This window comes from Camelina sativa, chromosome 1 (assembly GCF_030686135.1).
Source record: "Camelina sativa cultivar CO46 ecotype springtype chromosome 1, ASM3068613v1".
In the NCBI taxonomy this organism is placed as follows: domain Eukaryota; kingdom Viridiplantae; phylum Streptophyta; class Magnoliopsida; order Brassicales; family Brassicaceae; genus Camelina; species Camelina sativa.
The window spans coordinates 11861484-11887115 of record NC_141880.1 but is presented as its reverse complement, the minus strand read 5'-3'; the positions used below and the strand labels follow the sequence as shown (position 1 = coordinate 11887115).

General features: G+C 35.8%; 8 protein-coding genes and 1 pseudogene across 9 annotated transcripts; 3 read left to right on the top strand and 6 right to left on the bottom strand.

Annotated features, from left to right (window-relative positions):
- Positions 1-363: 363 nt before the first annotated feature.
- On the bottom strand, positions 364-2543 carry LOC109130837 (uncharacterized). Its single transcript, XM_087457333.1, has one exon. The coding sequence runs from the start codon at positions 2429-2431 to the stop codon at positions 590-592; it is 1842 nt and encodes a 613-aa protein (XP_087313459.1). The 5' UTR covers positions 2432-2543; the 3' UTR covers positions 364-589.
- Positions 2544-2690: 147 nt separating this feature from the next.
- Positions 2691-6498, bottom strand: LOC104789192 (glutamine--fructose-6-phosphate aminotransferase [isomerizing] 1). Its single transcript, XM_010514928.3, has 10 exons — positions 5921-6498; positions 5635-5807; positions 5434-5542; positions 5178-5323; positions 4630-4794; positions 4063-4420; positions 3738-3988; positions 3532-3646; positions 3005-3429; positions 2691-2915 (listed from the first exon to the last, which is right to left on the bottom strand). Exons 1-10 carry the CDS (start codon positions 6123-6125, stop codon positions 2832-2834), a joined length of 2031 nt encoding a protein of 676 aa, XP_010513230.2. The 5' UTR covers positions 6126-6498; the 3' UTR covers positions 2691-2831.
- Positions 6499-8803: 2305 nt separating this feature from the next.
- On the top strand, positions 8804-10023 carry LOC104707365 (F-box protein At2g21930 pseudogene; annotated as a pseudogene).
- Positions 10024-10225: 202 nt separating this feature from the next.
- On the bottom strand, positions 10226-11234 carry LOC104707358 (uncharacterized). Its single transcript, XM_010423693.2, has one exon. The coding sequence runs from the start codon at positions 11214-11216 to the stop codon at positions 10404-10406; it is 813 nt and encodes a 270-aa protein (XP_010421995.2). The 5' UTR covers positions 11217-11234; the 3' UTR covers positions 10226-10403.
- Positions 11235-12683: 1449 nt separating this feature from the next.
- Positions 12684-13704, top strand: LOC104789181 (uncharacterized). The gene is made up of 3 exons (XM_019227826.2): positions 12684-12818; positions 13230-13332; positions 13439-13704. Exons 1-3 carry the CDS (start codon positions 12812-12814, stop codon positions 13545-13547), a joined length of 219 nt encoding a protein of 72 aa, XP_019083371.1. The 5' UTR covers positions 12684-12811; the 3' UTR covers positions 13548-13704.
- A 115-nt stretch (positions 13705-13819) lies between these two features.
- On the bottom strand, positions 13820-14946 carry LOC104707351 (uncharacterized). Its single transcript, XM_087510604.1, has 5 exons — positions 14870-14946; positions 14678-14819; positions 14463-14564; positions 14026-14416; positions 13820-13929 (listed from the first exon to the last, which is right to left on the bottom strand). The coding sequence occupies exons 1-5, from the start codon at positions 14944-14946 to the stop codon at positions 13820-13822; spliced, it is 822 nt and encodes a 273-aa protein (XP_087366730.1).
- A 2741-nt stretch (positions 14947-17687) lies between these two features.
- Positions 17688-18314, top strand: LOC104789171 (uncharacterized). The gene has a single exon (XM_010514909.2). The coding sequence runs from the start codon at positions 17688-17690 to the stop codon at positions 18312-18314; it is 627 nt and encodes a 208-aa protein (XP_010513211.1).
- A 456-nt stretch (positions 18315-18770) lies between these two features.
- LOC104789141 (putative calcium-binding protein CML22) lies at positions 18771-20084 on the bottom strand. Its single transcript, XM_010514883.3, has 5 exons — positions 19951-20084; positions 19607-19807; positions 19320-19522; positions 19062-19242; positions 18771-18962 (listed from the first exon to the last, which is right to left on the bottom strand). Exons 2-5 carry the CDS (start codon positions 19800-19802, stop codon positions 18853-18855), a joined length of 690 nt encoding a protein of 229 aa, XP_010513185.1. The 5' UTR covers positions 19803-19807; positions 19951-20084; the 3' UTR covers positions 18771-18852.
- Positions 20085-20104: 20 nt separating this feature from the next.
- On the bottom strand, positions 20105-22883 carry LOC104789159 (protein PHR1-LIKE 2). Of its 2 annotated transcripts, none has more exons than XM_087457305.1 (6): positions 22466-22883; positions 21863-21939; positions 21549-21603; positions 21135-21213; positions 20961-21030; positions 20105-20683 (listed from the first exon to the last, which is right to left on the bottom strand). In XM_087457305.1, the coding sequence occupies exons 1-6, from the start codon at positions 22659-22661 to the stop codon at positions 20264-20266; spliced, it is 897 nt and encodes a 298-aa protein (XP_087313431.1). In that variant the 5' UTR covers positions 22662-22883; the 3' UTR covers positions 20105-20263. The 2 variants fall into 2 exon arrangements, with proteins under 2 accessions (XP_087313431.1, XP_087313434.1); XM_087457308.1 differs by having other exon boundaries at positions 20105-20674.
- Positions 22884-25632: the final 2749 nt, after the last annotated feature.

The window sequence follows — 25632 nt, the reverse complement described above, 5'->3', positions numbered from 1 at the left end:
TGTTTTCTAGGTTCTGCAATCGTTTTGGTCCACAGCGGAGATGAGATTGTGATGTGGAAAATGCTGGGTATAGTGGTTTGGTGTGGTTAGAGTTTCATTTTGAAACATTATGGTCTCGTCTTGCTGTTTTATTATCTTAAGACTTCTGTAAGACTTAAATTTCTGTTAACTCTTTTGCTTGATGTAGTGAACAACTAAGTTTGTTTTGTTACATCTTCTTTTGCACTAATCTCAATCAATTACTTGTCAAGATTTGGATCATAGCTACGTAAAACGATCTCTACAACATAACTCTTGATTAAATTAATCAAAAGTTAAGTTGGAAGTTTTAGACGAATGAGTTAAAAAAAAAAAAGCTTCGAGTCTCAAACAAGCATCAGAACAGAACTGACGAACATTGAAACTAAACTTATACAGTTTCTAGACTGATAACTCAGAAGAACCTCTATAGTAGGAACAGATAAGGCTCTCTTAAGATCTCACTAACATAAAAAAAGAGTAAATTCGAACAAACACTCGAAAATGTAAATAAATATAAGCCCAAAACTTAAAACGAAAAGAGATGCTGCATCATCAGTTTTCATTTTCATTATTCCTTCCCATAAGCAACCATTCTGTTAGGAGGAAGCTTCTTCTCTGCTTTGAGCCTTCTTCTCTTCGCCTTCCTCGATAGCTTCGTCTCGGCCTTGCCTTCCTCATCTGCTTTCTGTGTTGGTTTCGTCTCAGCAACCTTATTCTTCTTCCTCTTCTTGCTTCTCTTCTCATTGTGTTTACCCTCCAACAACTGCTGGATCTTAAGTTTCTGCTCCCTGACCTTGTGTTTATTCACCTCCCAATCCTTTTCCACATAAGGAGCCATCTTCTTCAATGGTACATACTGGTTCAGATCTGTGTCAGCCAAGGTGAGTATCTCTTCAGTCCCCAGTTCATAACTGTTAGGTTGTACTTTCGCATACTTAAACCTTGTCTTCAAATCTCCAATTGTATCCTCATAGTCTAGCTTGTAGTACTCCTCCATCAAAGCTTCTTTGGCTCTTTGTACTAGAGACGTTTTCCGCTTTCTCTTCCTCTTACCATCTGCCCCCTTCTCCTCCTCTACCTCCTCCTCCTCTACTTCTACTTCTTCTTCTTCATCATCATCAATAACCTTCTCCTTTTGCTTCAGAACCTTTTCTCTAGCGGCCACAAAACCATCCCCACCCTGAATCACATCCCAATCTTTGGGAAGTCCAAGCAAGTCATCTTCCTTATCAAAATCTGGTTTCTCTCCATCATCATCCCCATCACTGTTCAAATCTGAATCCTCCGCACCATAATAGTTGTCATCAAAGGCAGCTTTCATCATCTTATCATACTCTTCCGGATCAAACTCATCATCAAAATCTTTCGCATCTAGAGGACATTCTTCTCCATCCTTAAAACCAGCAACAGAAAGCACTTTCTTCATCTTCTCCTTCATCTCCTTCTTCTTAACATTCTTAAGCCGCTTCAGCTCCTCCTTCCTCTCAATCTCAGCCATCTTCATCCTCTCCTCTTTATTCTTCCTCTGTGCCTTCCTAGCACTGTCCTTCTTCCTCACCGACCCATCCACAACCCTAGACTGACTAATAATTATCTCCCCAGCATTCTCTTCGTGCCTGTAGAGATTCTCATAATCCTCTTGATCCCAAACAGCTTCCTCGTCATCATCCAACTCATCCAACTCCGCCTCGTCTACTACGATCTTCTCTTTCTCCTTCCACAGCTGTTTCACCAAGTAATCTTTCAAAAACTGGTTCTCAAAATCCTCAGCTTTTTCACCAAAATACTCATCCATTTTCTTAGCCAACTCCTCGTTAACCTCCACATCATCATCATCTCCTTCCTTCTCTACAACTCTAAACAGATCATCATCATCACTCTCGTCCTCTCCAGTTTCCAAAGCATCAGTAACAGCCTTCCTCAATTCTCTCTGCCGCTCAGCGTAAGTCGTCACCTTCCTCTCCTCATCTTCCTCAACAAACTCAGGACCTTCCTCAAGCAAATGCTGTGCCTGAACATCTTTCAGATACATCTTCTTCTTCTTCTTTTCCTTCTTCTTCTTCTTCTTCTTCTTCTCATCTCCTTCACTACTCTCATCAGACTCATAGAACTTAGCATTTTTGTCCATAATCGAAGGATCCTTGTTCTTTACCTTAAGCAACACATCAACGAATCTGAGATCGCTTTCTGGGTTATCAAGATCATCATCAGGCTCAGATTCTGGCTCATCATCTTCCTCATCCACGATGAGACCTCTCTTCTTCATCTCCTCAAGTCGCTCCAGATCCACGCGATTCTTGTTGTGCAACAACCTCTTGCCGTACTCATCATCAACCTCGAAGCCTTTGATCTGTGAAAAGTCGCCGTCGTCGTCATCTGGTATCGCTTTCGGAATCGGCGGCCGCATCATGTAAAGGCTAGGGTTTTTGCAATTTACCTTTCGAATTGTTTTAGTCTTCCTCTCTGTTTTTTTATACGTCGATATTTATATAAAATCACTCATAGACCTCGTACTTTTCCGTATTCTCACAAATTAGTCTAAACTCTTCTTTAATGATATTAACACCTAACAATTTTTTTTAACACATGTTTTTGTTTTTGTTACTCGTTTTGGTTTGATACTTCGATATTAAAGTTTAGATTTGGTCTTTGTAGTATAAAGTACAAGCTGAACACAAAAATATCAAAATTTTATTGTTTCTTGACATAAATAGCGTGGCAAAGTGTAAACGATGGTAACATCAATAAAAACTCCATAGGCATGTGTGTGGGCAAAACTATACAAACTAGTATCATTCCCTTTAAGCTCTCTATTGAGTAGTCACACTCTTGGCCAGATTCCTCGGTTGATCAACGTTGTGACCTCTCAGAACAGTCAGATGATAAGCCAATAACTGCACACAAAGAACATAGACTTATTCACACGTCGAAAGCAGAAGAAGATACATAGATCATAGAGTGATGCAGAGATGAGTTTTTTTACCTGTAGTGGCACTATGTTGATAACAGGTTGTAAACAATCTTCCACTTGAGGAACTTCGATTGCACGACAAGATCCGCTAGAGCTTACCGAAGCAGCATCACCTTTAGAACACATTACTATTAATCTCCCTTTGCGTGCGTGAAGTTGCTGTATCACAGATTGTTGTTTGCTGAAACAAGCATCGCGAGTGGCGATCACAACGATTGGGAGATTCTCATCAACTAAAGCTAAAGGTCCATGTTTCATTTCTCCTGCAAGTATACCTTCACTGTGCATTAGTGCTACTTCTTTTACTTTCAACGCTCCTTCTAACGCGGTTGCGTAGTTGTACCCTCTGCCAAACACAAGCAGTGACTGCTCGTCTATCAAAAGTTGCGCAAGATCTTTCATTTCATCGTCTAGCTTTAGTACTTCCCTAACCTTATCTGCTCAGTTTAAATAAGATAGATATACACAAAGTTGGTTGCAATTGCTTCAAAACAGTCTTAAGAAGAAGAAGTAACTTTTCTCTATATTGCTTGACTTACATGGCAAATCAAGTAGTCCATCAATTACAGCTTCCCGTTTCTTTTGGTTGGAGATTGTGTCACTTCCAATTGCTAAAGCTAGCATTACCATCACCACAATCTGACTTGTGTATGCCTGATAATGTTGGGGGAAAGCATAAGTTTTTTATAACCACCAAATCTTGAAAATATATGTACATATATGTTCAGAGATTCACGAAAATTACCTTTGTACTTGCCACACCAATCTCAGCTCCTGCGTTAATATGGACACCACAGTGTGTTTTTCTAGCTATTGAGCTCCCAACGGTGTTAGTTATGCCGACACATAATGCACCGTTTTCTTGAGCATAGGCCAAAGCAAGTAGTGTATCTGCAGTTTCACCAGACTGACTCACAAAAACTGCGGTATCTTCTCTGTATATTGGACCTTGCCGGTCCAATAGATCACTAGCGATCTCCATGCTGACTGGTATACCTATGGAAAAGAACCTAAATTAAGCAGAGCCAATTCGAAATCAAGACAGCACATGATTATATAGTAGCAATTACCAGAGAGCTCTTCAAGGATAGGTCTTGATGCAAGAGCAGCGTTGTAACTTGTCCCACATCCAATAAAAACAATACGCCTGCTGCGTCTTATGGTCTTTAAGTGATCTTTCAAACCACCTAGGAGGACTGTTTTTGTTTTGCGTGAATCACCGCGAATAAGACGGCCTCTCATTGTAGTAGTTAAAGATTCTGGCTGCTCATGGATCTCTTTTTGCATGTAATGATCATATTTTCCCTTGTATATCTGCTCCACCTCCATCTCAAGAACAGATAAGGCACGTTCCACTGAAGCAGGTCTCGATAAACCATTAGGCCTTCCCCTCTCGTTTTCAAACTTAAGTATCGACACACCTCCATCCTGTTAATAAAAGTGGAAGTGGTGAGCACATATTAAGTGACCTGCATAGGTTACATGATAAGTGAACCACTTATACTCCAAATTGGATACACATGTTTCAGTTGCTACTTGTGAATGTTACATATATTCCCAGTGATCAGTCAATAAGATTCGTTATTCATATGCTAGAATTCCATATTGATGCTTTGTCTGGCAGGGAATGAATATACCTTGAGGTTAACAACTTCGCCATCTTCAATCACCAAAACTTTCTTTGTGTGCTCAACAAGAGCATGAGGATCACTTGATAGGAAAAACTCTTTGGGATGGTCATTCTTAGAAAGAAAGTGAGCATCCTGGAAAACATGACCATTGCTCTTGCCTTGATCTAGCTCCTACGAAAGCATGCATAAAGTAAGGTATACCGTAGTTGCTTACAAGCCGTAAAGGTTATGGTTCTGTAATTTAAAAAGGTGGAGAAGGAAATAAAGCTAGCAGATTTAAAACCGTGAGCCAGTTAGAATCTTAAATACCCAAAACAAGGTTAAGATGAAGCAACTCTGCCCTATTCCATACTAAAAGAATCAACTCTTGCTCTCATGAGTAAAAATTTGTAATCTCCCTATCATATAACAATTGCTATTTAGCCCTACAGGTTGTTCAAATGATATACAAAGCTTGATACAGACTCGCTAAACAAAACAACTGCTAAGCTAGATTTCAATCAAACAGAATGAAACAGCCCTATTGATTCTAGTGACAAAGAGTAACAACTTACTTTAACACCTAAAAGCAAAGGGCTACCAAGCTTGCACGCAATCAACTCATTCGGATAATGCCAGCTTTTAAATATAAGAGCATAAGCTCCTTCAAGATGCCTCATCACTTCAAAGACAACTTCACAGAATGTAACAGTATGTCCACCTACAAAATCATAAGAAAAATAAAATACATGAGCATGCTACCTAAAAAACAAAACAACACACTACTTAAAAATCTCATACACAATATGGATAACAGTATCAAGCAATTACCTTCTTCATTAGCTTTGTCAAAAACAAATTTAGCAAGCTTGGGAATTACTTCAGTATCTGTATCCGATTCAAAAGTAAACCCATGCCTCACTAAAGTTTCTTTCAACACCTAAACAAAACAAGAACAGAATCAAAAAACATGTTCTTTTTGCTCCCTTTATAAAGACATAAGACAAGAGACTCAGTTTTTCAAAAAAGAACCTCATAGTTAGTGATGACACCATTATGAACAACCAAAAAATCATCTCCAGGACCAGAAGATTGAGGATGACTATTCCTAGGAGCAGGTTCACCATGAGTAGCCCACCTCGTATGTGCAATCCCAGCATGAAAGTAGAAAACTTTGTCTAGGTTCAATTCCGTATTCGTAATCTCTGCAAAAACAAAACACAACACAACAAAATCATCAATAAAATAAAAAAGTCTTCGACTTTGGATTCAAAATCTAAAGATCCAAAATTTATAAATAAAGAAAAAAAAGAGCAACCTTCGTTAACGGAATTAACAAGTGATTCAATGTTTCCAGCTTGACGAAACACGAGGGGAGAAGAAGCATCAGAATTATCAATGGCGATTCCAGCAGAATCGTAACCTCTGTATTCAAGACGGCGAAGACCATTGAAGAGAACCTCGAGAATGTATCTTCTCTCTTTGTTCGCGTGAAAATTCAGATACGCGAAGATCCCACACATTTTTTTCTCTTTTTTTTTTTTTTTTTAATTACGAAGAATTGAGAGGGAAGATGAAGAAGAAGAAGAAGAATAAGTAGGAAGGAGGAGGAAGAAGAAGGGAAACGGTGAGATTCGTTTTTTAATTTTGACTCAGATTTGTTGGGATTTTTGACTTGTAATTATCAGCAACATGTTTGGATATTTCTGTCATTTTCAGGTTCTGTCAGGGGAGATGACATGTCTGTATCTGATTGGACTGACAACGAGTTGTTCTTTGTTTTGTAGGAGCCGAACCGCTACGCGTGGGTCACGTGATGATACGATTTTGAGGCCCCAACTCACCACCACCACTAGTAGAGTAGTCTGAGCCACGTTTTTCAAGCCGGGAGAGTTGAACTTTGGGGGTGCCTTAGTTATGGAGATATATTAGCCGGAAAAGTTGAACTTTGGGTGCATTAATTATGGAGTTAATAAGCCACTTAGATAATGGCCCCAAGTTCGCATTAATTAATTTTGGTTTTACAAAAACTTAAATATTTTTAACAGGATTGATTAGTAGTTTATATGATGTAGATTTTCTAAAAAATTATAACTTACTCATTATTAGAAAAAAAATCTGTTGGAATTCATTTCAGTAGATTCCATATAAAGATTTTTCAAATGATTATGCTTTTAAAATGTTACAGTTTAATGAAGTACATAAAATCTTGATGGATTAACACTAAATCTGTGAATGATTGAATAACCTAGCATTTGGATTCTCTTAAAATTTTTTTTTTTAACTCTGGATTTATTATTATTGATTGCAAATCATGAGAACTATTACGTATGATTCTACATGGACAATTCCTTCTGACTTTCAGCTGTACGGCGATAATTGCGCATCATTGAAGATCGTATGTAAATTTGCCTCTATTAATCTGCACAATTAATAAATCGCATTATCCGGGATTCAAACCCCAAACGTCCTGGTGTAGAAGCATTAATGAACCCTATGCCAACCACTGGGGCAAGGAAGCTTCCACAATTATGTTAAACTTCTATAAAAGATTTTCAGGTAATGATTAATGAAATATAGATTGTTGGCTAAAATTTTTGGTTTTCTAAATTTTGATAATGATTATACAGAGTAAAGAAAAAAAAAAGTAGGCGTAACCACAATGAACGATGTGGTGAACAAACCCGGATCAAAAGGTGTATTCAACTTGACATTTTAATTGATTTGTTTAAAATTTACAAATCATATGTTATTCAATCATGGATTTTAAAAAATCTATTAAAATCCACTATTATTGAACTGATTATTTAAAAATCTACTTTAAAATCCACTGTTATTCAAAACAGTTTGTTTTTATGGATTTGGATTTTCATAATTTTCATAAGTTTTAGGAATTCTATATGATTTGAGAGGATTTGTTTAGTTAAAAATACAGAAATCCAAATCTCATAGTTTTAGGTAGGATTTGAAATAATTTGAAATAATTTTACCATAAATCATATCAATTTCCCTAAAAGCTATCAAAATTCCAAATTTCCTAAATCCTATCAAATACTCCAAAATCATGGTTTTAATACCCCCTTAGTAATTTGAGCATGTCAAATTTTGGGATGTATCTTCTACCAGAGCATGTGTTACGGTCATCCTTTCTATCAAGTAAAGGGAACAAACTTTCAACTGGAGTACGTAATACCCTTGTAGTTTCAGGACATTTCTTTCAAGCCAGATTGCATATATCACACTAGCTAAGCGGATCCGTTGGAGCTTCATTTGAGGGGGATTTAAGGCAAACAAAAAACATGTCCGGTGTCCCAACTTTAAATTAAATCCCATGATAATATGATATGTATATCTATTAGGCACTAGGGATTAACTAAGGTCTAAGGGACTACGCAAGTACGCAACAATTTACACTTTTCTTCCTCATCAACAACTATCGAAGACGACGAAGAGGCCATGAAACTACGAAGCATACTACCATCGGTCCATCGTTGATGTATCTCCTAACCCTCTCGGTCTCGGTTCATGGTGATAAGGCTCAATATATGTCAACGATTATTATTTTTAGTTCGTCTCCGTTACTATATATTATGTAACATGAAACTGATTATATAAACTGATCATCTTAATGGAATTGGTTACAATATTAAACTGCAACCTAAAATACGATGTTGCAATGGGCAGCATCATAATGATCCTCAACTTTGCAACAACCATGTGTTATGTGTATGAATACTCACAAGTCACAACTATACAAGATCCCCTTTACCTCAGATTGTTTTATTTTTATTTATTGCATATTTTTCTGATTTTGCTTCCCTTGTCCCTTCCCTACCTGCCAAGTTGAGCAACACATGTATGAAATCATTACGTAATTCACAAAATCCAAATTAATCATTAGATTCCGTCCTTTTCCCATACTTAATATTTCTTAACTTTAAATTCAACACACACACACACACACAAAAAAAAAAAACATTATTTACAAAAGTAGAGAAACTCTCTGCCGTTTTAATCTTGAGATCCTTTCAAGTTTCGACCATTCCTCGATTGAAATAGTAAAACGGCACCACGTTTACATATATAACGGCAAAAAAACGCAACAAACTCATTCGTTTTCTTGATTTCTTCTTCTCCAAGAAAGGTTTTGCAAACCGAGAGACAAAATCGACGCCGCTCGTTCTTTCTTCACATCATCGCCATGAAAACAAAGAGAGGAAAGAATCTTGCAAAGACGAAGATCTCCGATGACCTGAGAACAAACAGAGCAAGGTTAGATCATATTCCGTTTGATCTCATTCCAAAGATACTCAAAGGCTTACCCGCTAAATCCCTAGCAAGGTTCCTCTGCTTATCGAAACAGTATGAATCCATCATCCGCAACAGTGATTTCATGAGATCGTACTTCATCAAGTCGTCTACTCGTCCCCAAACCCAAAGTCTCATCTTCACATGCGAAGACAAGAGTAACAGGAAGCGTCACTTCTTCTCTGTAGGGATTCGAGGTGACTCATCATCTTATGTAGCAACTTACCATATGAAATGTCTTTTGCATTGGTACACAACTGTTGCTCCCTCTGTTCATGGTTTGATTTGCTATGGACCTCCTCGTAAACTCATGGTGTACAACCCTAGCACGAGACGATCTGTTACTTTGCCTGAGATTGATTCTCGTAGGTTGGATATATACCATTATTACTTGGGTTATGATCCGATCAATGAAGATTACATAGTCATGTGTATGACGAAGTGTCGCAGTTTAGTTCCATTAGAGCTTAGGGTTTTGACGTTGAGGAAGAATGGTAATTCCTGGAGAATGATTCAAGATTGTCCTTCTGATCACTCTCCTCTGCCTCTTGATATATGTATCAATGGTGTGTTGTATTATGAAGCTTATCTTGATACAGATCCTTTTCTTCAGAACAAGCATCAAGGAGTCATGAGTTTCGATGTTAGGTCTGAGAAGTTTGAGCTTATAAGAGTACCAGAGACTGCTGCAGAGTTTACAAAGATGACAAGATACGAGGGAAAGCTTGCTGTCATGTCGTTTAAACCAGCTGGACTTTCTTGTACTTGTAGGATTGATTTGTGGGTTCTAGAGGATGCTGCGAAACATGAATGGTGCAACAAGGTGTTTGCTTTAGATCTCTGTATAACTGATTGGTATCTTCAAGCCTTTTGTCTCACTGATGCAGGTGAGTTTGTTTTCGGACCAGACACTTTGAGTGAACCACCGTTTTATGTTCTCTATTATGATCCCAAGAAAAACAGTTTCAGAAAAGTCTACATAGAAGGAATCACAAAACATTGGGGTGAAACTGTAATCTCTATCTTCTCTGGTCAGGTTGAGAATCTCATGTTTCTCTAAAGAGTGTGCTGGCTCGTTTAGTCCTGATCATTATCTCCACTGAAAATGTTGTTCTTCGGTTGTAGTTGAGCTTCATCTAGTTACTTTGGGAGGTTTCATAATATTTTGTATGTTTTGGTGACAATGCCTCTGGTTGCTTAGTGTTGGCGCTGTTGCAGCTTTTTAATAGTTCAAGGACTACTCCTCTGTTTTGAACTTGTGCATTACTCTCTCTCTGTTTGTATACTGTGTAACCTCTCAACGCAATGTATAACCTTTGTGTTTGCGTCTACGTTTTTTTGTATTTTGTGATATGTGAACAATAATACCATGACAAAACACATCTTTACTAAATCTTACCATGAACAATCAGGTTTCATCAAAAGCCAAAATATACATAGATACAAATTAATACTTTCATTAACACAAAAAGAAAACATTCTACTACATCAAATCAAAACACAACCAATGATTCATTCACCTTGCGCACCTTCTCAAGAGACCTTCCTCTGTTCTTGAGAAACGCGTTGTACTTCCACTGCAGATCTGGTAAGATTCTCCGTACCGCAAGTTTCGGATCTTTCTCGAATCCTCGTGGCAACCCTCTACGCCGTTGTTTGTAAAACTGTCTGACGGCTCCATAAACACCCACCTCCGGCTTCTTATCATCCTCAGCCTCCGCGAACTTAATGGCTGCTTCAATGGCATGAAAGTACATGTCATCTTTGAACAACTCGTCCTCTTCCTCACGCGTAATCTCATCTCGTTTCTCGACTTGTACTAAGCCGTGGTCGAGTAGGATCCTCCTAAACTCCTTTTTCAGATTAGGGTATTCTCGTAACATTAGGTCAACTTCTTCCTTGAGAGTCTTCACGTCTTGATGTTGCTTATGTCTCACGAAAGCCTCTATAAACCCTACTCGTAACCCCTCGCACTCGCTCCTCAACGACTTTAAGAACTCCTTTATTCGTTTCAGATTCTTCGGATCGACAACGGTCTCGTCTCGACGATAATCCGTATCCAAATCCTTCAAAACTCGATCGAAGGCGGTGAGCAAAACGTCGCAGTTCTTGAAAATAGCCGTGATTTGGTTTCTGAGACCGACTAAGTTCAGAGATCCGGAATGGTAAAGTTTGATTGCAGTGGTGTATTGAAGGTAGATTCCTCTGTGGTTTGTTTCTTCATCAGTCTCTTTTATCATTCTCAGGAACTCGCAAACTCGCTCATACTCTTCTTGCGACATTCTTGTTCTAGCCATTATTCTCATTAGATTTTTGATTTTCTTCTGTCGTTGTAACTTTTGTTGAGTTATGAAAAAAAGAAGGTAAAGCTTCTTCTCTATTTAAAGAGTAGGAGGGTTTTAAAAAAAGGAAAATCCTAAACCTAATTCAGTCAATACTTTAATAATTATTAATTTGGTAAGTAATTAATTATTAGATAAAAAAATGGAAATTTTTCATTGACCAGTACTTTGGTAATGTATTAATAACAGCATTAGATAGCGAAATAGATTCAACATTGATAAACTTTAAACAAAACCATAAATAAATAGATTCAAAACAAAACCTTAAAAATGGCTAAGTTCCTTTATCATCTTTATTGCATTTCAACTTTTTTATTTGAAACTCAGTAGTTTTCCAATGTAAAATTTGCTAATCTGTTTCTTTCTATTGATTTGTGAATCGTTTTTAAAAAATAAATATATTTTTGTGAATCGATTTGGTAAAATAGTTTTGTACGTTTTGTTTCTTTCAGGCAAAGGAATTAGAAAATCCATCAGAACCAATCCACAAGGTATTCATTAAAACTAAAAATAAAAAAATTAGGAATCATCATAAAGCCAATATATTAGAAATATGTCTTAGGTATAAAAGTATATATATTTATAATTTATATTCTTTCAAAATTATTTTTTTCAGGAAGGAGGAGAGGGTTCACTTGGTATTGGAGGTAATATTTGTTTATCAAAGTTTTATCCATTTATAAAACTGATAAATGGTGAGTGAAATATAAACTTTTTAATCCATTCAATGAGTAAAATTTGGATTTCAAAATTGTTTAACTCATATTTACATAAATTTTGGATTCAACCCGAAAAAGAAATATATATATATATATATATATATATATATATAAGTAGAATATCTTTCGAAACGTAAACATTTTTTATTATTAAATTAAATTATACAATCAAGTCCTAATTTTAAAGGATAAAGAAATAAAAAGAACAATCAATTTTTGCCAAAGTTTCATGTGTGAGTCAGTCAATCATCTTGAAAGGATAAGAAAAATAATAAAAATGATGTCATGTTTTATGCATGAGATTACATATGTCATTGAGTCTATATTTAAAGTGTAAGTGTTGATAACATTTTATATACAGGACTATTTTTATGATAATGAAAACAATGAAATTCAATTGTAAGTTAGATTAAAAATGACATAAAAAGCAAAAATTTCCAAAACAAAGTTAGTAATTTTTAATTAAAAAAGTTTTGGGAAAAATACAAAAATTATAAAGATATATATTTTGCATTTTGTGTTTGTAATTTTACTTTTTTTTTAAAAACTTTAAATTGCTATAAATGGTCCCAATTAATCTACCTTTTAAAAAATGGGAAAACCAAAAACCGAACCAAACGGTTAAAGAAAACCGAGCTCCAGGAGCCTAGAAATTTCGATTACCAATGGAAATTACGATTTTGGGACTTAAACAAAAAAAATTGTTATAAATAATGGAATTAATTCCGTCAATCTTCTTCGTTCTCTGGCTTTTCTTTAGTTGCGCACCGTCGGGGATCTCTCTGATCTCTCTCAAGATCGCTTCTACGCTACCGGCCGCAGATCTCTCTCACACCCATCATGACTCATATCCTTCTCAAATTCGTTTGTTCTCTCAATCTGGTTTCTTTAGCTCCAGTTTGGTTTTTCTTTATTTGGGTTCTGTGTTTTTTTGTTAACGCGAATGTTCAATTCCGAAACTTGGGTTCTGTTTTTTTTTTTGCGTGTTCTACAAGATGGAAAAGACCTAAATTTTGTAAACTTTTTAGGGTTTTGTTTTTGGATTAGTTGTTTCATTGATTTCTCCGTATTGAATCGTATGGTTTTGAAGTTTGTACCTAGACGGGTAGCTTTTGGATTGTTCTTTCACGAGTTCTAATGCAGATCTCTGAATATTTGATGCAAGGGTTTGCTATATTTTGTGTGCTGCTTTTATATCGATTTTAATCAGAAACTAGTGTTGTTTTCTTTGATTCTGTGGCTTTTGCGAATTTTGCACGAGGAAGTCAAAGAGAGCGTGACCGTGAAAGGGCTCTAGCTCGTACCGGAGGCAAAGGAAGGACTAAAGATGATGGATTAACTCCAGAGCAACGCCGTGAGAGGTAACCCATTTTTCGTATTTGTTCTTCTTGGATCTGAGTACAACGCTAATTTCTCTATGGTGTTTATCGATTCCTTTGTGCTGTGTGTGTTTGTTATCTGATAAAGGGATGCGAAAGCATTGCAAGAGAAGGCAGCAAAGAAGGCTGCTCAAGCAGCAGCAGCAGCAGCTAGTTCTGGAGGAGGTGGCAAAGGAAACAATAATTCTAAGAAATGATGATCAATCAATGCCTCCATATGTCTGTAACTTCTTTCTTTTGATGTTTGATTGGGAGTTTCATATCACTTGAGTATTTACTTTGGTTATCCAATGACTCATCCAGTACATTTGTATCCAAATTCTTGTCCTTTATGGAGTTCAACAGATCTTGCTACTTGGACTTGTTTGATAGAATGTTTGAAGGAGTGGTCGGGTTGTGATTATTATTGAAAAATAATGAATTCGACAAGCTTTATAGTATCATGTTGATAATAGAGTAAATATGTTTCTTAGGTGCTCTTATAGTAATCATCTGCATCATCAAGACCAACCCAACTCATGAAAGCAAATAGAAACTCTCTAAAACCCACTTTCCCTTTTCTTCCCCAATCCATTTCTTCTGCAACACACAACGAACAGATAGAATCCAGTGAGTAAATCGAATTCTTGTAAATAAATAAAGAGGAGAGAAGAGTTGTCCATGATTTATATGTACCAAATCTCATGTTGGTGACATGTGAAGGAGATCTCTCTAAAGGATAATCTTCGTTGTTCGGTGTCTTTATCACATCAGCCTTGTTCATTTTCCCTTTACCATCTTTGTCCAAAAACAAGAACACTTCAACTATTGGATCAAATATAGACATTGCTACTGCAAGCTCTGACAACGATGGCATCATCATTATCTTTGTTGCATCAAAGAATGGAACTGTTGTTCCTTGAGAGACATTGGAAAATTTGATGGCTAGCTCTGATAGCTCTTCCCTAGCAGCTTCAAGCCCAGCAAAAGCAGCAGCTTGTTCGTCAAAGGCTTTGCAAGCTTTTTCAAGAATTGATTGCAGGTACTTTCCTTGGGCCTCTATCCTCAGCTGGAGTCTCCGTTGCACCTGCCCATACTAAAAGATCAATCAAAGGTTTGCATTTACACAGCACAGTCTGTTGCATTCCTACAAATGTGGCCACTGTTTCAGTCTCAAGGGCGCGTTTGTTCATTCTAATAAGGTAAATATCCAGGACAGATGGAAACAAGGAGCACTGTTCATATGTACAGCAAAGAAAGAAGAATAATTTGGTAACAACCACATCCTAATTTTTGGATTGGACATTGGTTAAGAACTTAGGATAACAATTCTACTATAATTTGTCACTTTTGAGTCAAACTTGTTGTAAATATGGGGGTTTGTATCTTCAAGAGCAACTGGCATAAGAAATGAACTAACCTCCAATTGCTCGTGTAGTCTTCTTTGGACGTCCATCTGAGCACGTAGAGCTTCAGTGACTTGGTAACTCCTGGCATGAAAACAAATAAGGATGGATTCATACAAATGTAATTAACTAACCAGCCAGTAACAGAGAAATGAGAGGAAAAGTTCAAATGTAACCATACTCGTTCTGCTCCTGCTGCGCCAATCTTCATGATAACTCTGTTTTTTTCTTTTGTTAGGTTTGAATAATCTTATTATATAAACCTTGGCTCTCAAAGTTAGTAACTCACTAGATCGTGACACATGTTAGTTTTAACGATCAAAGATTAAAGTTAAAAACTCAATTGATCGTGACACGTGTCAATTTTAACGATTAAATATCAAAGTTAGTAACTCATAAGATCGTGACAAGTGTCAATATTAACGATCATAAATCACAGTTTTCAAGCTTGGTAAAACAAGACATAAGATAATTGTAATCTTATTATATTTAAAAAAAAACAGTGATAAATATATTATGTGTCATCCATATCAAAGTTTCACTGTTACAAAGATTCTCAACCCCTACATGGTAAAATAAATATACTATGTGTCATCCATATTTGGTCGTATAATTATACTATATAACCTAACACATTAAATTTTATGTTTTTGTTTGCACAAAAAAATAAAAAATAATTTTTATGTCTCTAATGGTTAGCCAATTTCGGACAACAAGATTTGTGAAGGCACATGCAAAGAAAACGAATATCATGAAGAACTGGTTGGCAGTCTTAGGAAAAAAGCTTGAATTGAAGTCTGAAGTAATCTTTTTATTATGTTAAAAAATTTATCATATAAAGTTGGATTTTTAAATTAGCTATTACCATGATCATGACATGTGTCAAGTATACTGATAAGATGTTGACACATGTCAAAAAATTATTATTTTTCAAAACAGTTAATTAAGAAAATAACATTAAATCTAAATAAAATTTACATGTTTATATCTAAAAAAAATCTAAATCAAAAAGCAAAATTAAAACAAACTAATCTATTTTCCATTGTATGCTACTATATTATACGTGTTTTTTCAATAAGATTTTGACATATATAAACAAAAAAATAATTCAATAAGCATGTATATTATTATTAATAAATAAATAGTGAATAACAAATCTAAAAAGAATAACGGAAGTTATGTCAAAAGAATTATTGTTTTTGAAACATAATATGACAGCTAATTAAGAAATAACATTATATCTACATAACATTTCATGTTTATATCGAAAGATTTGATCTTTGTTTTTTTTTCTGATATAATTTTGCCGATCTATTGCGTGGGTCTTTGATTCATGCGGATTTTTCAATGAAAGCTATCAGATGCAATGAAATGAAATCGAAGTATACAATGCCTGCTAATTTAATCGAGGATGGAGACACTGATGGAGGTTCTAAAAGTGATTCTACAGTTAGTAGCATTATAAATTTGGAAGATAAGTCGGTGGTTGACGTTTCTGGTTAAAATTTAGAGTTTCTTTTCTGAATAATGTTTATGATTCCGGTACTGAAACAAGAGCTGTTTGATCGAGTAATTGAGAAGTGGTTTCAAATTTGGAAAGTTGGAACGGTATACAATTTTAAAATTGGTTTCAAACTGGATTTATGTGGTTTTCTATCGGATTAGGTTCGTAAACCGTTTAAACCAGGTATATGGAGAAATATATGAGAACTTTTGATTCAGGTTAAAATTAGTTGAGAATGTATGATTCGAAAATATTTGAGACGAGATCATAACTTTAAGTTGTTTTGGTACAATTGGATACTTCTGAATAGTAAATAGGTCGTTGATCCTTAACATAATTATGACATATGTCATGTTTTGGATTGTATATAAAGTTTCTATTTTGTATATCTGAATTATCTAAGACTTATATATACCATCGTGATTATAATTTTTAAATTTTTATTTTTATTATATTATATTAACCTTTCAATTTCTCAACTTTTTTTGGGTTAGTCATAAAGTCATTGTAATCGAGTAGATAATTTTCACCAGTTGTTCATCCAAAATATCTTTGGAAGAAAAAACACTTCTTGGTTAAAGAACTTATGTCACAAAAATTTATTAGTAATTATAAGAAATATAATTATGCCAAAATGAAAGTGAAGCAACATAAAATTTGTTTAATTTGTTTAGAAGACATTTTATAGGTGGTGATAAAGAGCATACTTTAACAATAAAATAATTTTGGGTGTAAGAACATATTTTTAATGGTAAAACATAGAGTAAAATTGTACGTGGTTACTTATTAGATGTTTCTTTGATGAATTTCTTGTATGTAAAATATTTTGTGAATAAGTTGTGAAATGTTTTTGAAATTTGACAATAATAATATTTGTAATGATGAATATTTGACAAAAGTTTTAGTGGAATATAATTTAGTTTTAGATTATTGTAATAATTGTTATAATATATTAAAAATAGATAAATATAAATAAATGTATGAAGATAAATACAAATATTCTCTACTTAAAATTATTTATATATTTACTTTATGAAATAAAAAAAATTATATATTTTTTAAAAAGTGTTTAAAGTTTAAAATTTATTTTTTTTTCAATAATTTTTAAACCCACACACATCGTCCAGCCCTTATCTAGTTAAATTATAAACCACATAGGAAACCTAATTTGGTTTTAAGTTCGTACAACGAGATATGTTTTACCAACAAACAAAAAGCAAAAAGCAAATTTAACAAATAAAATTTAACGAGCGTTAATCAAAAATTGCTTTAAAGAAAAAGAAAAGGAAATTACATTAACGCGTTTAGGGTTCCGAATAAACTATATAAACAGAGTATTGCTTCTATCTATAAATATAACACAACACACACGAAACCTTACGACTCATCCATCTTTCACTCTGTCTCTGACTCTGAGTTTTATTTTTCTGATTTCTTCACTGCGACAAATGGATACTGAATCATTCAGACTCGATATTCATCTAGCCGCTACGTCTCAAGATCCGTCGTTAGGGTTATTAAGCACGGTGAAAATCACTGTAAAGAGAGGGTACTTCGAGGTGTTTATCATAGAGAAGAACGATGATCATCGTAGCATCAAGAGTGTCGGATCTTACCGGGATTCTCCACCAGGTCCAGACTCAAAACTCATTCTGAAACTCCGAACCTTCGAGCCTAAGGACGTCTATCGAACCCTCCATAGCCAACTCCACGATAATCTCTTGTCCGAATACATAGCTGATGAGATTGTAGTCCAAGCCCTACGACAAAGAAGCAAAAGTTCTAACTTGCCATTGACACAACAACCTTTATTCATGAAAGGCACTGTCAAACTGACACAGAAGGTGTACAACGTTGTGCGTCGCAACTCTGCTCTGTCTCTGTCTCTGTCGGCAACAAATTTGACGACTTGTGCCATCTGTTTGGAAGATCTGGATCTGTCTAGAACCGAGGATTACTGCCACGTGCCTAACTGCTCGCATTGTTATCATGAAGAATGTCTCAATAAGTGGGTAGATCGATCTAATGGCACATGCCCTCTCTGTCGCGAACTATTTGACGAAGAGTCTAATTAGGGTTTCAAAATTTGTTTTATTATCTTGTGGTCTTAATGATTTGCTAATTTGTATTTCTTTTTATGTAATGATGTTGATAGTCTTTGTATGCAACATGTAATGCGGTTCGATTTAATGAAATTAATGAGATTTTTTACACTTGAAGTTCAAATTTATAATTTCATCTACAAAGTTTGATTCAGTCTGCAACATATGTCTCATCATTGACTTAAAAACACATTTTGTTTCAGAAAAAGAGAAGCAACTTTGAACTTTTTGATTACGGTTTACCAAATTGAAGGAAACAAGGAAACAATCCAAGAATAGCAGAGTTTCAGAATTGAACTAGACGTGATCCTAGGTTCTAGATATTGAAAACATCTTGCCACTTGGACTTGTTGATAGCATGTTTGAAGGATTGGTCGGGTTGTGATTATAAAGATGATCATATGATCATAGTTATTTAAAAAGAATGAATTAGACAAGCTTTATAGTATCATGTTGATAATAATAGAGTACAGGTATATGTACATATGAAACCAAATGTTCAAGTTGTTTCTTAACTGTTCATATAGTAATCATCTGCATCATCAAGACCAACCCAACTCATGAAAGCAAATAGAAACTCTCTAAAACCCACTTTCCCTTTTCTTCCCCAATCCATTTCTTCTGCACCACACAAAGAACAGATAGAAGAATCCAATGAGTTAATCGAATTCATCTAGATAAATAAAGAGAAGAGAAGAGTTGTGCATGGTTTATATGTACCAAATCTCATGTTGGTGACATGTGAAGGAGATCTCTCTAAAGGATAGTCTTCGTTGTTCAGTGTCTTTATCACATCAGCCTTGTTCAGTTTCCCTTTACCATCTTTGTCCAAAAACAAGAACACTTCAACTATTGGATCAAATATAGATTCAACCAACTTCGGACCCATCTCTCTCGATTCCTAAGAAAAAACACAACATAATTTAGACTGAACATGATACAATTTATCTATCATCCTGCTGTCATTTGATTAATTACCGCGTTGGATTCAGAGGAAGGTTTTGATAGAAGATAGATGAGGCAGAGAAGGACTATAAACTCATTGAACTGTATCCCTTTGCTTCCATCAACATCACACCATCCATATAAGCCTTTTACTTCTTCATCTGATAAACTTAGCTGTAGTTCTTCTAAGCATTTCTTCAGCTCCTCTATATCGATTGTCCCGTTACTATCATTATCTGCGAATATTTGCAGAACAAAAATGTTTAAAACTAAAACCAGAGGAATCTTGATGAAAGGTGAATAATCTCAAGAAAACATACCGTAGGATTCGAAAACGTTTCTGATGTTTCTTAATCCTTCTCTTAGCTTAGGAAACTTCATGATTATTGAATCCATAGACTTTAGACTCTTGTGTCCCGGATAAATCCTCCGGCTCTCCACCATCTTCCTTGCAAGCTTCGCATCCAGCTCCGCGTACTTCTTGTTGTTCTCCGACTTAACACAGCAGCAAATCATGCTCCCTACACGGTTTTTGTATGTTAAAACTTTTGTATTTTAGAACTCACCAATGTTAATTTGATGTTCGTTGTAAAGAAGGATGAGAGGAACAAGGCGTAAAAGTACATAAAGTAAAGCATAAAAGCATAATGAAGAAAGGCATTACGAATAGTAGCAAAGTTAAAGGCTCAAACTTTGGTGGCCCTTTCATCATTTCAATGTTTATAATATCATCAATGGATCTTTTTCTTATATCTTTATAGTTTCTTCTACCTTTAAACCCTTTCACTTGAATACAAGAATAATTTTTAAAGGCAAGGTTTAAAGGAAACTCTAAAGCTTCAGCTTCAACATTAAATATATACATGAGTAGGCTAAGACGAAATTTTGATGACAAGTTTATATCGAATAATACAGGCCCCTCAAAGCAAGTAAAGAAGAGTTTAATCTTATCTCTACCTTTCCCATCTTCCTAAACTTTATCCAATGGTACTACTAGGCATAATCCAGCCAGATTCATACCCAACGCCCATATTGTCTCCACGTTGCCGTTTCTTCATCGATGCAGCAGATATCGAGCTCCCATTAGTGACGGAAGTCAGAGAGCTTTCCACGGAACAGTTGGTTGTGATGTTGTTTTTGTTGTCTATTGCTACTGCAAGCTCTGACAAAGATGGCATCATCATCATCTTTGTTGCATCAAAGAACGGAACTGTTGTTCCTTGAGAGACATTGGAAACTTTGATGGCTAGCTCTGATAGCTCTTCCCTAGCAGCTTCAAGCCCAGCAAAAGCAGCAGCTTGTTCGTCAAAGGCCTTGCAAGCTTTTTCAAGAATTGATTGCAGGTACTTTCCTTGGGCCTCTATCCTCAGCTGGAGTCTTCGTTGTACCTGCCCATACTAAAAGACCAATCAAAGGTTTGCATTTACACAGCACAGTCTGTTGTATTCCTATAAATGTGGCCACTATCTCAGTCTCAAGGTGTTTGTTCATTCTAATAAGGTAAAGATCCAGGACGGATGGAAACAAGGAGCACTGTTTTTATGAACAGCAAAGAAAGAAAGAATAATTTGGTAACAACCACATCCTAATTTTTGGATTGAACATTGGTTAAGAACTTAGGATAACAATTCTACTCTAATTCTTCAAGATCAATGGCATAAGAAATGAACTAACCTCCAATTGCTCGTGTAGTCTTCTTTGGACTTCCATCTGAGCACGTAGAGCTTCAGTGACTTGGTAACCCCTGACATGCAAACAAATAAGGAGGGATTCATACAAATGTAATTAACTAACCACTAACCAGCCAGTAACAGAGAAATGAGATGAAAAGTTCAAATGTAACCATACTCGTTCTGCTCCTGTTGCGCCAATCTCAATGATGATGTTGAAGATGAACCTGTGTCCTGACTCTCCCCAACACAAGAAGCTGCAGCATCCAGTTCACAGAATTAGTATATGGACACACTACTGAAATTCATCAAATCAGGCTTCCAACTAGCTATTACTCTTAGTTTTCTTTTTACAAAATCAAGTTTTTACTTGACAGCTTAAAGCATGAGCAGTTTGCTAATAATATATATATATTCTGCCAACGGCAGTTAGAAAAACAGCAGGGTCCCATGTGTCTCTCACATGATAAAGATCTACAAAGTGTCTAACAAATATGATTCCAAATAGCCATATGAATAAAGAGTAGAACCAAGAGGCTTCACAAACAGAGATATAGAACCCAAAAAAAAAAAAAGTCAACTGAGTAGATACCATCCTTGGAGTTCTCAGTTGATTCTTTGCAAGCTTGCCTCCCTAAGCGAAATTTCTGTCGAGCAAAACACATACAAAAGAGAGAAACATAACACCATCAAACACCCAAAATTCTTTAGATCATTATCGCTATTATACACGTTGAAACTGGGAAGATATAACAGCCTACGACTCTTAAAACTCTAGAAAATCTCAGTATCTACAAGTCATTGGAAATCTTGGAGTCATCTCATCAACCAAATAGCTTTGAAGACTAATCAGAAACCACAACTCTGAAATCAGTTTGTTCAAAGGAAGTAAATAAACAATCAAACCTGAAGATGTGATTTGAGGTGGTAGAGAGTGAGACCCTTCACCCCCATTGTCCTCATGATAGTTTTAGGCGTCGCTTCTGTAAGTTGAACATTAAAGAGAGTCAGAAGGAAGGGTCTCCTCATTAACAAATGTGAAGAAAAATGACAAAACAGGAGCAGAATAAGCTAAACGCAAATCACAAACTCCAAATCTTCAGAGATTATACTGACGCTGCTTAATTACTACTACTCATGGCAAATTTCGAAAAAAAGGAAACAAATTTTATATACTGCAGGATACGCTTCCATTTCGAGACACATAGAGAGATAGAGCTACTCTATAAAGATCTCGAAACAAGTAAAATCAAAGTCACAATAGAGTTCATCGAATCAAGTAACTGAGACAAATTCTTCACAAATCTGAACTTTGAGAGAAAAATCCATATAACCCTGATAAAAAAAAAGATCGAAACTTTTGAAGAGGGCTGAGCAAAGAGAAGAAGGAGAAGCTAAGCTCAAACACACATTTCATCTCAAGATCCAAAACAACAAGAGAATAACAAATGAGACATACATAGAGAGAGAGAGAGAGAACAAAAGCTAAATGAGTATAGAGGTACTCACTATCAGGACCACCGAGCTGAGTAACGGCGTCAACGAATCTCTCATGGAGCTCAGATGTCCACCGGAGACGAGGTTTAGGGTCAGTGGTTAAAACCAAACAAGCGTCGCCGGGAAGATTGGTTCCGTCAAGAGGTCCATGGTAGTCAGCGCCGACGTGTCCACCATCGAGGGGAAGCGAGCGAATCGCTGAGTACATTTTTTCTCTCGTCGCCGAGTTTTCCGGGAAAGTGAGAGAAAAGCTTTAGGGGAAGGAGAAATGAATGGAATCGGGTGGTAATGGAAGTTTCGAATCCGGGTCAGGATCCGGGTTTATGGACAGCGAAGAGACGGGTGGATATAAGATTGGACGTATGCTCTCTCGCTCGCTTGCTCCGATTTGCGTGTGAACATGTTTTGTAAATAAAATTATTTGTCGCACAGAGGTACTTTTTATTAAAAAAATGTATTAAATTATTGATCACCAGTTTTATATTGATTTAGATCATTTCTTAATTATATTTAGATTGATATTAGCCATTTTTTAAAAAAGGATTAGTCGTCTTCATTAGTTGATAGGTTAAATTAAACTAATATATATATTTCATTACTATTATACTTGTAGGTTACTGTTCGCATATTTCAAATAGGTATCTAACTGAATTCGGATGAATAAATTTGTGGTTTAATTTTGATTAGTAACTATATTATCAATATGGTACATGATGAAATATCGCCTTTGGTGTATTTTTTTGGAATCATTGTTTTTAACCGTAGTATACTAATATGCATCTTTTAAAAGTCATTTTTATATTGTTTACTGACTTTTTTTTTTTGAACCAAAAATCTCTTATCATTTGGTGTTATCAATCAGATCACATATATAAAATAAGTTGTATCTATTATAATAGGATTTTTGAATGTGATGAAAAGAGTAAAACTAATTGTATTAAAAACTAACATGGGATTAAAAAATATTTTTACTTAAACTTAAAGTTACTTATGTCTAGCCTAATTCATGATAAATCATTAAATCTTATATAGATTATTTTATGTCTAAATGGAATATCACGAGCTTCCTAACAATTTTCTTTTCTGTGATGAATTTTATTTTAAAATGATCTTATTAGAAACATAAAAATGTAGAGGTGATTGGTTGCAATGCTAACCCAAAAAAAAAATTGATAGTCTTTTTCTAGTCAGTCAGACTTTAAAAACTTGTTTTGATTCTATAATCTGTACAATTTAGCTGCTTATTTTTCTTTCTAATTTTAAGTTTATTTTCTCAAAACCACAAAAAATAAAATAAAAACTTTTTCTGACTATAATAACCAGATTTAAAGAAATTGTACAGTTGGGATTAGGGATGTTAAAAAAGATTTTTAAGCCCTGTTCAGCAGAGTCCAAAAAATAAAAAGTTTCCCCTAGCCGCTTCTCTCTGGCACACTCCCCAAGACTCCCTCTTCCGGCGGTGTCGATTCCGATCGGCGCCGCTGGGAAACTGTTCCTGTGTCCTCGTATTCACCTCTTTCATCTAAGCTTGTTCTATTTCTGTTTCATTGGTGAACCTTCCGGAGGTTCACCGAGTCTCTGTTCCGCGACTCCGGCGATGCTTCAGCTTCAATCATTCCCCCTCCCTTTGTCTCTTCCGGTGGTTTCTCTTCGCGAGGTGATTCTCCTGAGCTTCCAGCCCTTCCACGCCAAATCTGAGACTTTAGAAAACTCTTGTAACCTTGTCTTTCGACTTTGTCACTCGCTCCCCTTGAAGTCAACCCCATCATCTCTCTGCTCCTCGGATCTACATCCCCTCACCAAGCGGTTTGCTTAGGCGCAGTTGGACAGGAGCTCTGTGTTGACGTTGGACCTGTGCAAGTTCCTGACAAGACCCCGAGACCCTATCCATGTACCTCATGAGATCAGGTTTATCTCAAATCCTCCTCTGTTTTCCCGTAGCGTACTCTTGGATCGATTCATGGTATCCGTTGTCCGAAGACTGCAACTGGAACATAATCGACCATGTATGCCCTTTTGTTGCAAAGATTATTTGAGAACCCTGGCCTTAGATTTGATTAGGGTCACTACCTATTACTACCTATTTTCGATGAGATCCGGCATTATGATCATGTCTCTATGGAGCAATGGTTACCGGTACCTATTGAATCTATCCTCTCTGTTTCAGCTGTTCCATGAACTACTATTACAAGCTTTAAGCTGCAATATATGCCCTGAAACCAGAAACTCTAGGAAGTTCAGCATTATGATGTCCTCTCCAAGGAGAGGATGTTACCTATACCTTCCCGCTCTTCAACCCTTAATTTCCATGTGAGCTGAACATTGCCAAATCCAAATCACAAAAGTCAGGAAGGTCTTTTCCCCTCGCCAAACCTTTGAGAATATCAGCATTATGATCATTACTCCAAGGAGGGTGGTTACCGAACATTTCTTAAGCATGCCATCCCCAAACTTAACCCTCCAGTTACTCTCCTTGCCAATGAGCAGTTCAAACCATCTTGTCTCTCGGCTATCGAAACTTCATCAACGTCCCAAAGTCATCTTGATAAGGACCATCTACCACATATTCGTTGTCTATGCGAATGTGGTGTCGGATCATCTTGAGGTAGCTTGCGGTTTGGTGCTCCATTGCTCAAGCCTCCAATATCTCTGGTTTATGATTGTCGATCTACCTATCTGTACCTTTGTTGTTTCTTTTTGTTATCAAGCTATGCTTTGGAAAACTCTAAACCTTTGTAACCTTGTTTCTTTGTTGTTTGAATGAAAAAGCTCTGCTTTGTTTGCCAAAAAAAAAAAGCCCTGTTCAGCCCTGACCCTGTATAAACTCATCCCTTTAAAACCCTGAATATGTAAAGAGCCTTGTAAAATTAACATTAAAGGGATGAACCCTGTCCAGCCCTGGCCCTGTAACTTTCTTTCATTTTATTTTAAAACTCAAATATAACAGTTCTAAAAGTATAAAAATTCATCAATATCCAAATTTCATGCTATGTAAAACATTTCTAAAAATTCAAAACTCAAATATACTTCAAATCAAAACAAACTCAAATATGTTTATCATTACTATTTAAAAGCCAAACATAGTAAAATTGTAAAATAAACTCAGTTTTGATCTCCTCGCCAAACATAGTAAAATAAGAATCTCCGCTTCAGATTCTTCCATTTGCCCCTGAATTGAT

What these genes read in the sequence shown, in the direction of transcription:
- LOC109130837 (XM_087457333.1), bottom strand. Translation starts at nt 2,431, where the DNA reads ATGATGCGGCCGCCGATTCCGAAAGCGATACCAGATGACGACGACGGC.
- LOC104789192 (XM_010514928.3), bottom strand. Translation starts at nt 6,125, where the DNA reads ATGTGTGGGATCTTCGCGTATCTGAATTTTCACGCGAACAAAGAGAGA. An exon ending in TATCCTTGAAGAGCTCTCTG is followed by an intron (nt 3,989 to 4,062) that starts GTAATTGCTACT and finishes TCTTTTCCATAG; the next exon opens with GTATACCAGTCAGCATGGAG. An exon ending in TGGACTACTTGATTTGCCAT is followed by an intron (nt 3,430 to 3,531) that starts GTAAGTCAAGCA and finishes TAAACTGAGCAG; the next exon opens with ATAAGGTTAGGGAAGTACTA.
- LOC104707358 (XM_010423693.2), bottom strand. Translation starts at nt 11,216, where the DNA reads ATGAGAATAATGGCTAGAACAAGAATGTCGCAAGAAGAGTATGAGCGA.
- LOC104789181 (XM_019227826.2), top strand. An exon ending in CCAGAGCAACGCCGTGAGAG is followed by an intron (nt 13,333 to 13,438) that starts GTAACCCATTTT and finishes TATCTGATAAAG; the next exon opens with GGATGCGAAAGCATTGCAAG.
- LOC104707351 (XM_087510604.1), bottom strand. Translation starts at nt 14,946, where the DNA reads ATGAAGATTGGCGCAGCAGGAGCAGAACGAGTATGGTTACATTTGAAC. An exon ending in CATTTCTCTGTTACTGGCTG is followed by an intron (nt 14,820 to 14,869) that starts GTTAGTTAATTA and finishes TTTTCATGCCAG; the next exon opens with GAGTTACCAAGTCACTGAAG. An exon ending in ACAACAAGTTTGACTCAAAA is followed by an intron (nt 14,565 to 14,677) that starts GTGACAAATTAT and finishes ACATATGAACAG; the next exon opens with TGCTCCTTGTTTCCATCTGT.
- LOC104789171 (XM_010514909.2), top strand. Translation starts at nt 17,688, where the DNA reads ATGGATACTGAATCATTCAGACTCGATATTCATCTAGCCGCTACGTCT.
- LOC104789141 (XM_010514883.3), bottom strand. Translation starts at nt 19,802, where the DNA reads ATGATTTGCTGCTGTGTTAAGTCGGAGAACAACAAGAAGTACGCGGAG. An exon ending in AAACGTTTTCGAATCCTACG is followed by an intron (nt 19,523 to 19,606) that starts GTATGTTTTCTT and finishes AAATATTCGCAG; the next exon opens with ATAATGATAGTAACGGGACA. An exon ending in TGTCACCAACATGAGATTTG is followed by an intron (nt 18,963 to 19,061) that starts GTACATATAAAC and finishes TGTGTGGTGCAG; the next exon opens with AAGAAATGGATTGGGGAAGA.
- LOC104789159 (XM_087457305.1), bottom strand. Translation starts at nt 22,661, where the DNA reads ATGTACTCAGCGATTCGCTCGCTTCCCCTCGATGGTGGACACGTCGGC. An exon ending in ACCTCAAATCACATCTTCAG is followed by an intron (nt 21,604 to 21,862) that starts GTTTGATTGTTT and finishes TTTGCTCGACAG; the next exon opens with AAATTTCGCTTAGGGAGGCA. An exon ending in GACTACACGAGCAATTGGAG is followed by an intron (nt 20,684 to 20,960) that starts GTTAGTTCATTT and finishes TTGGTCTTTTAG; the next exon opens with TATGGGCAGGTACAACGAAG.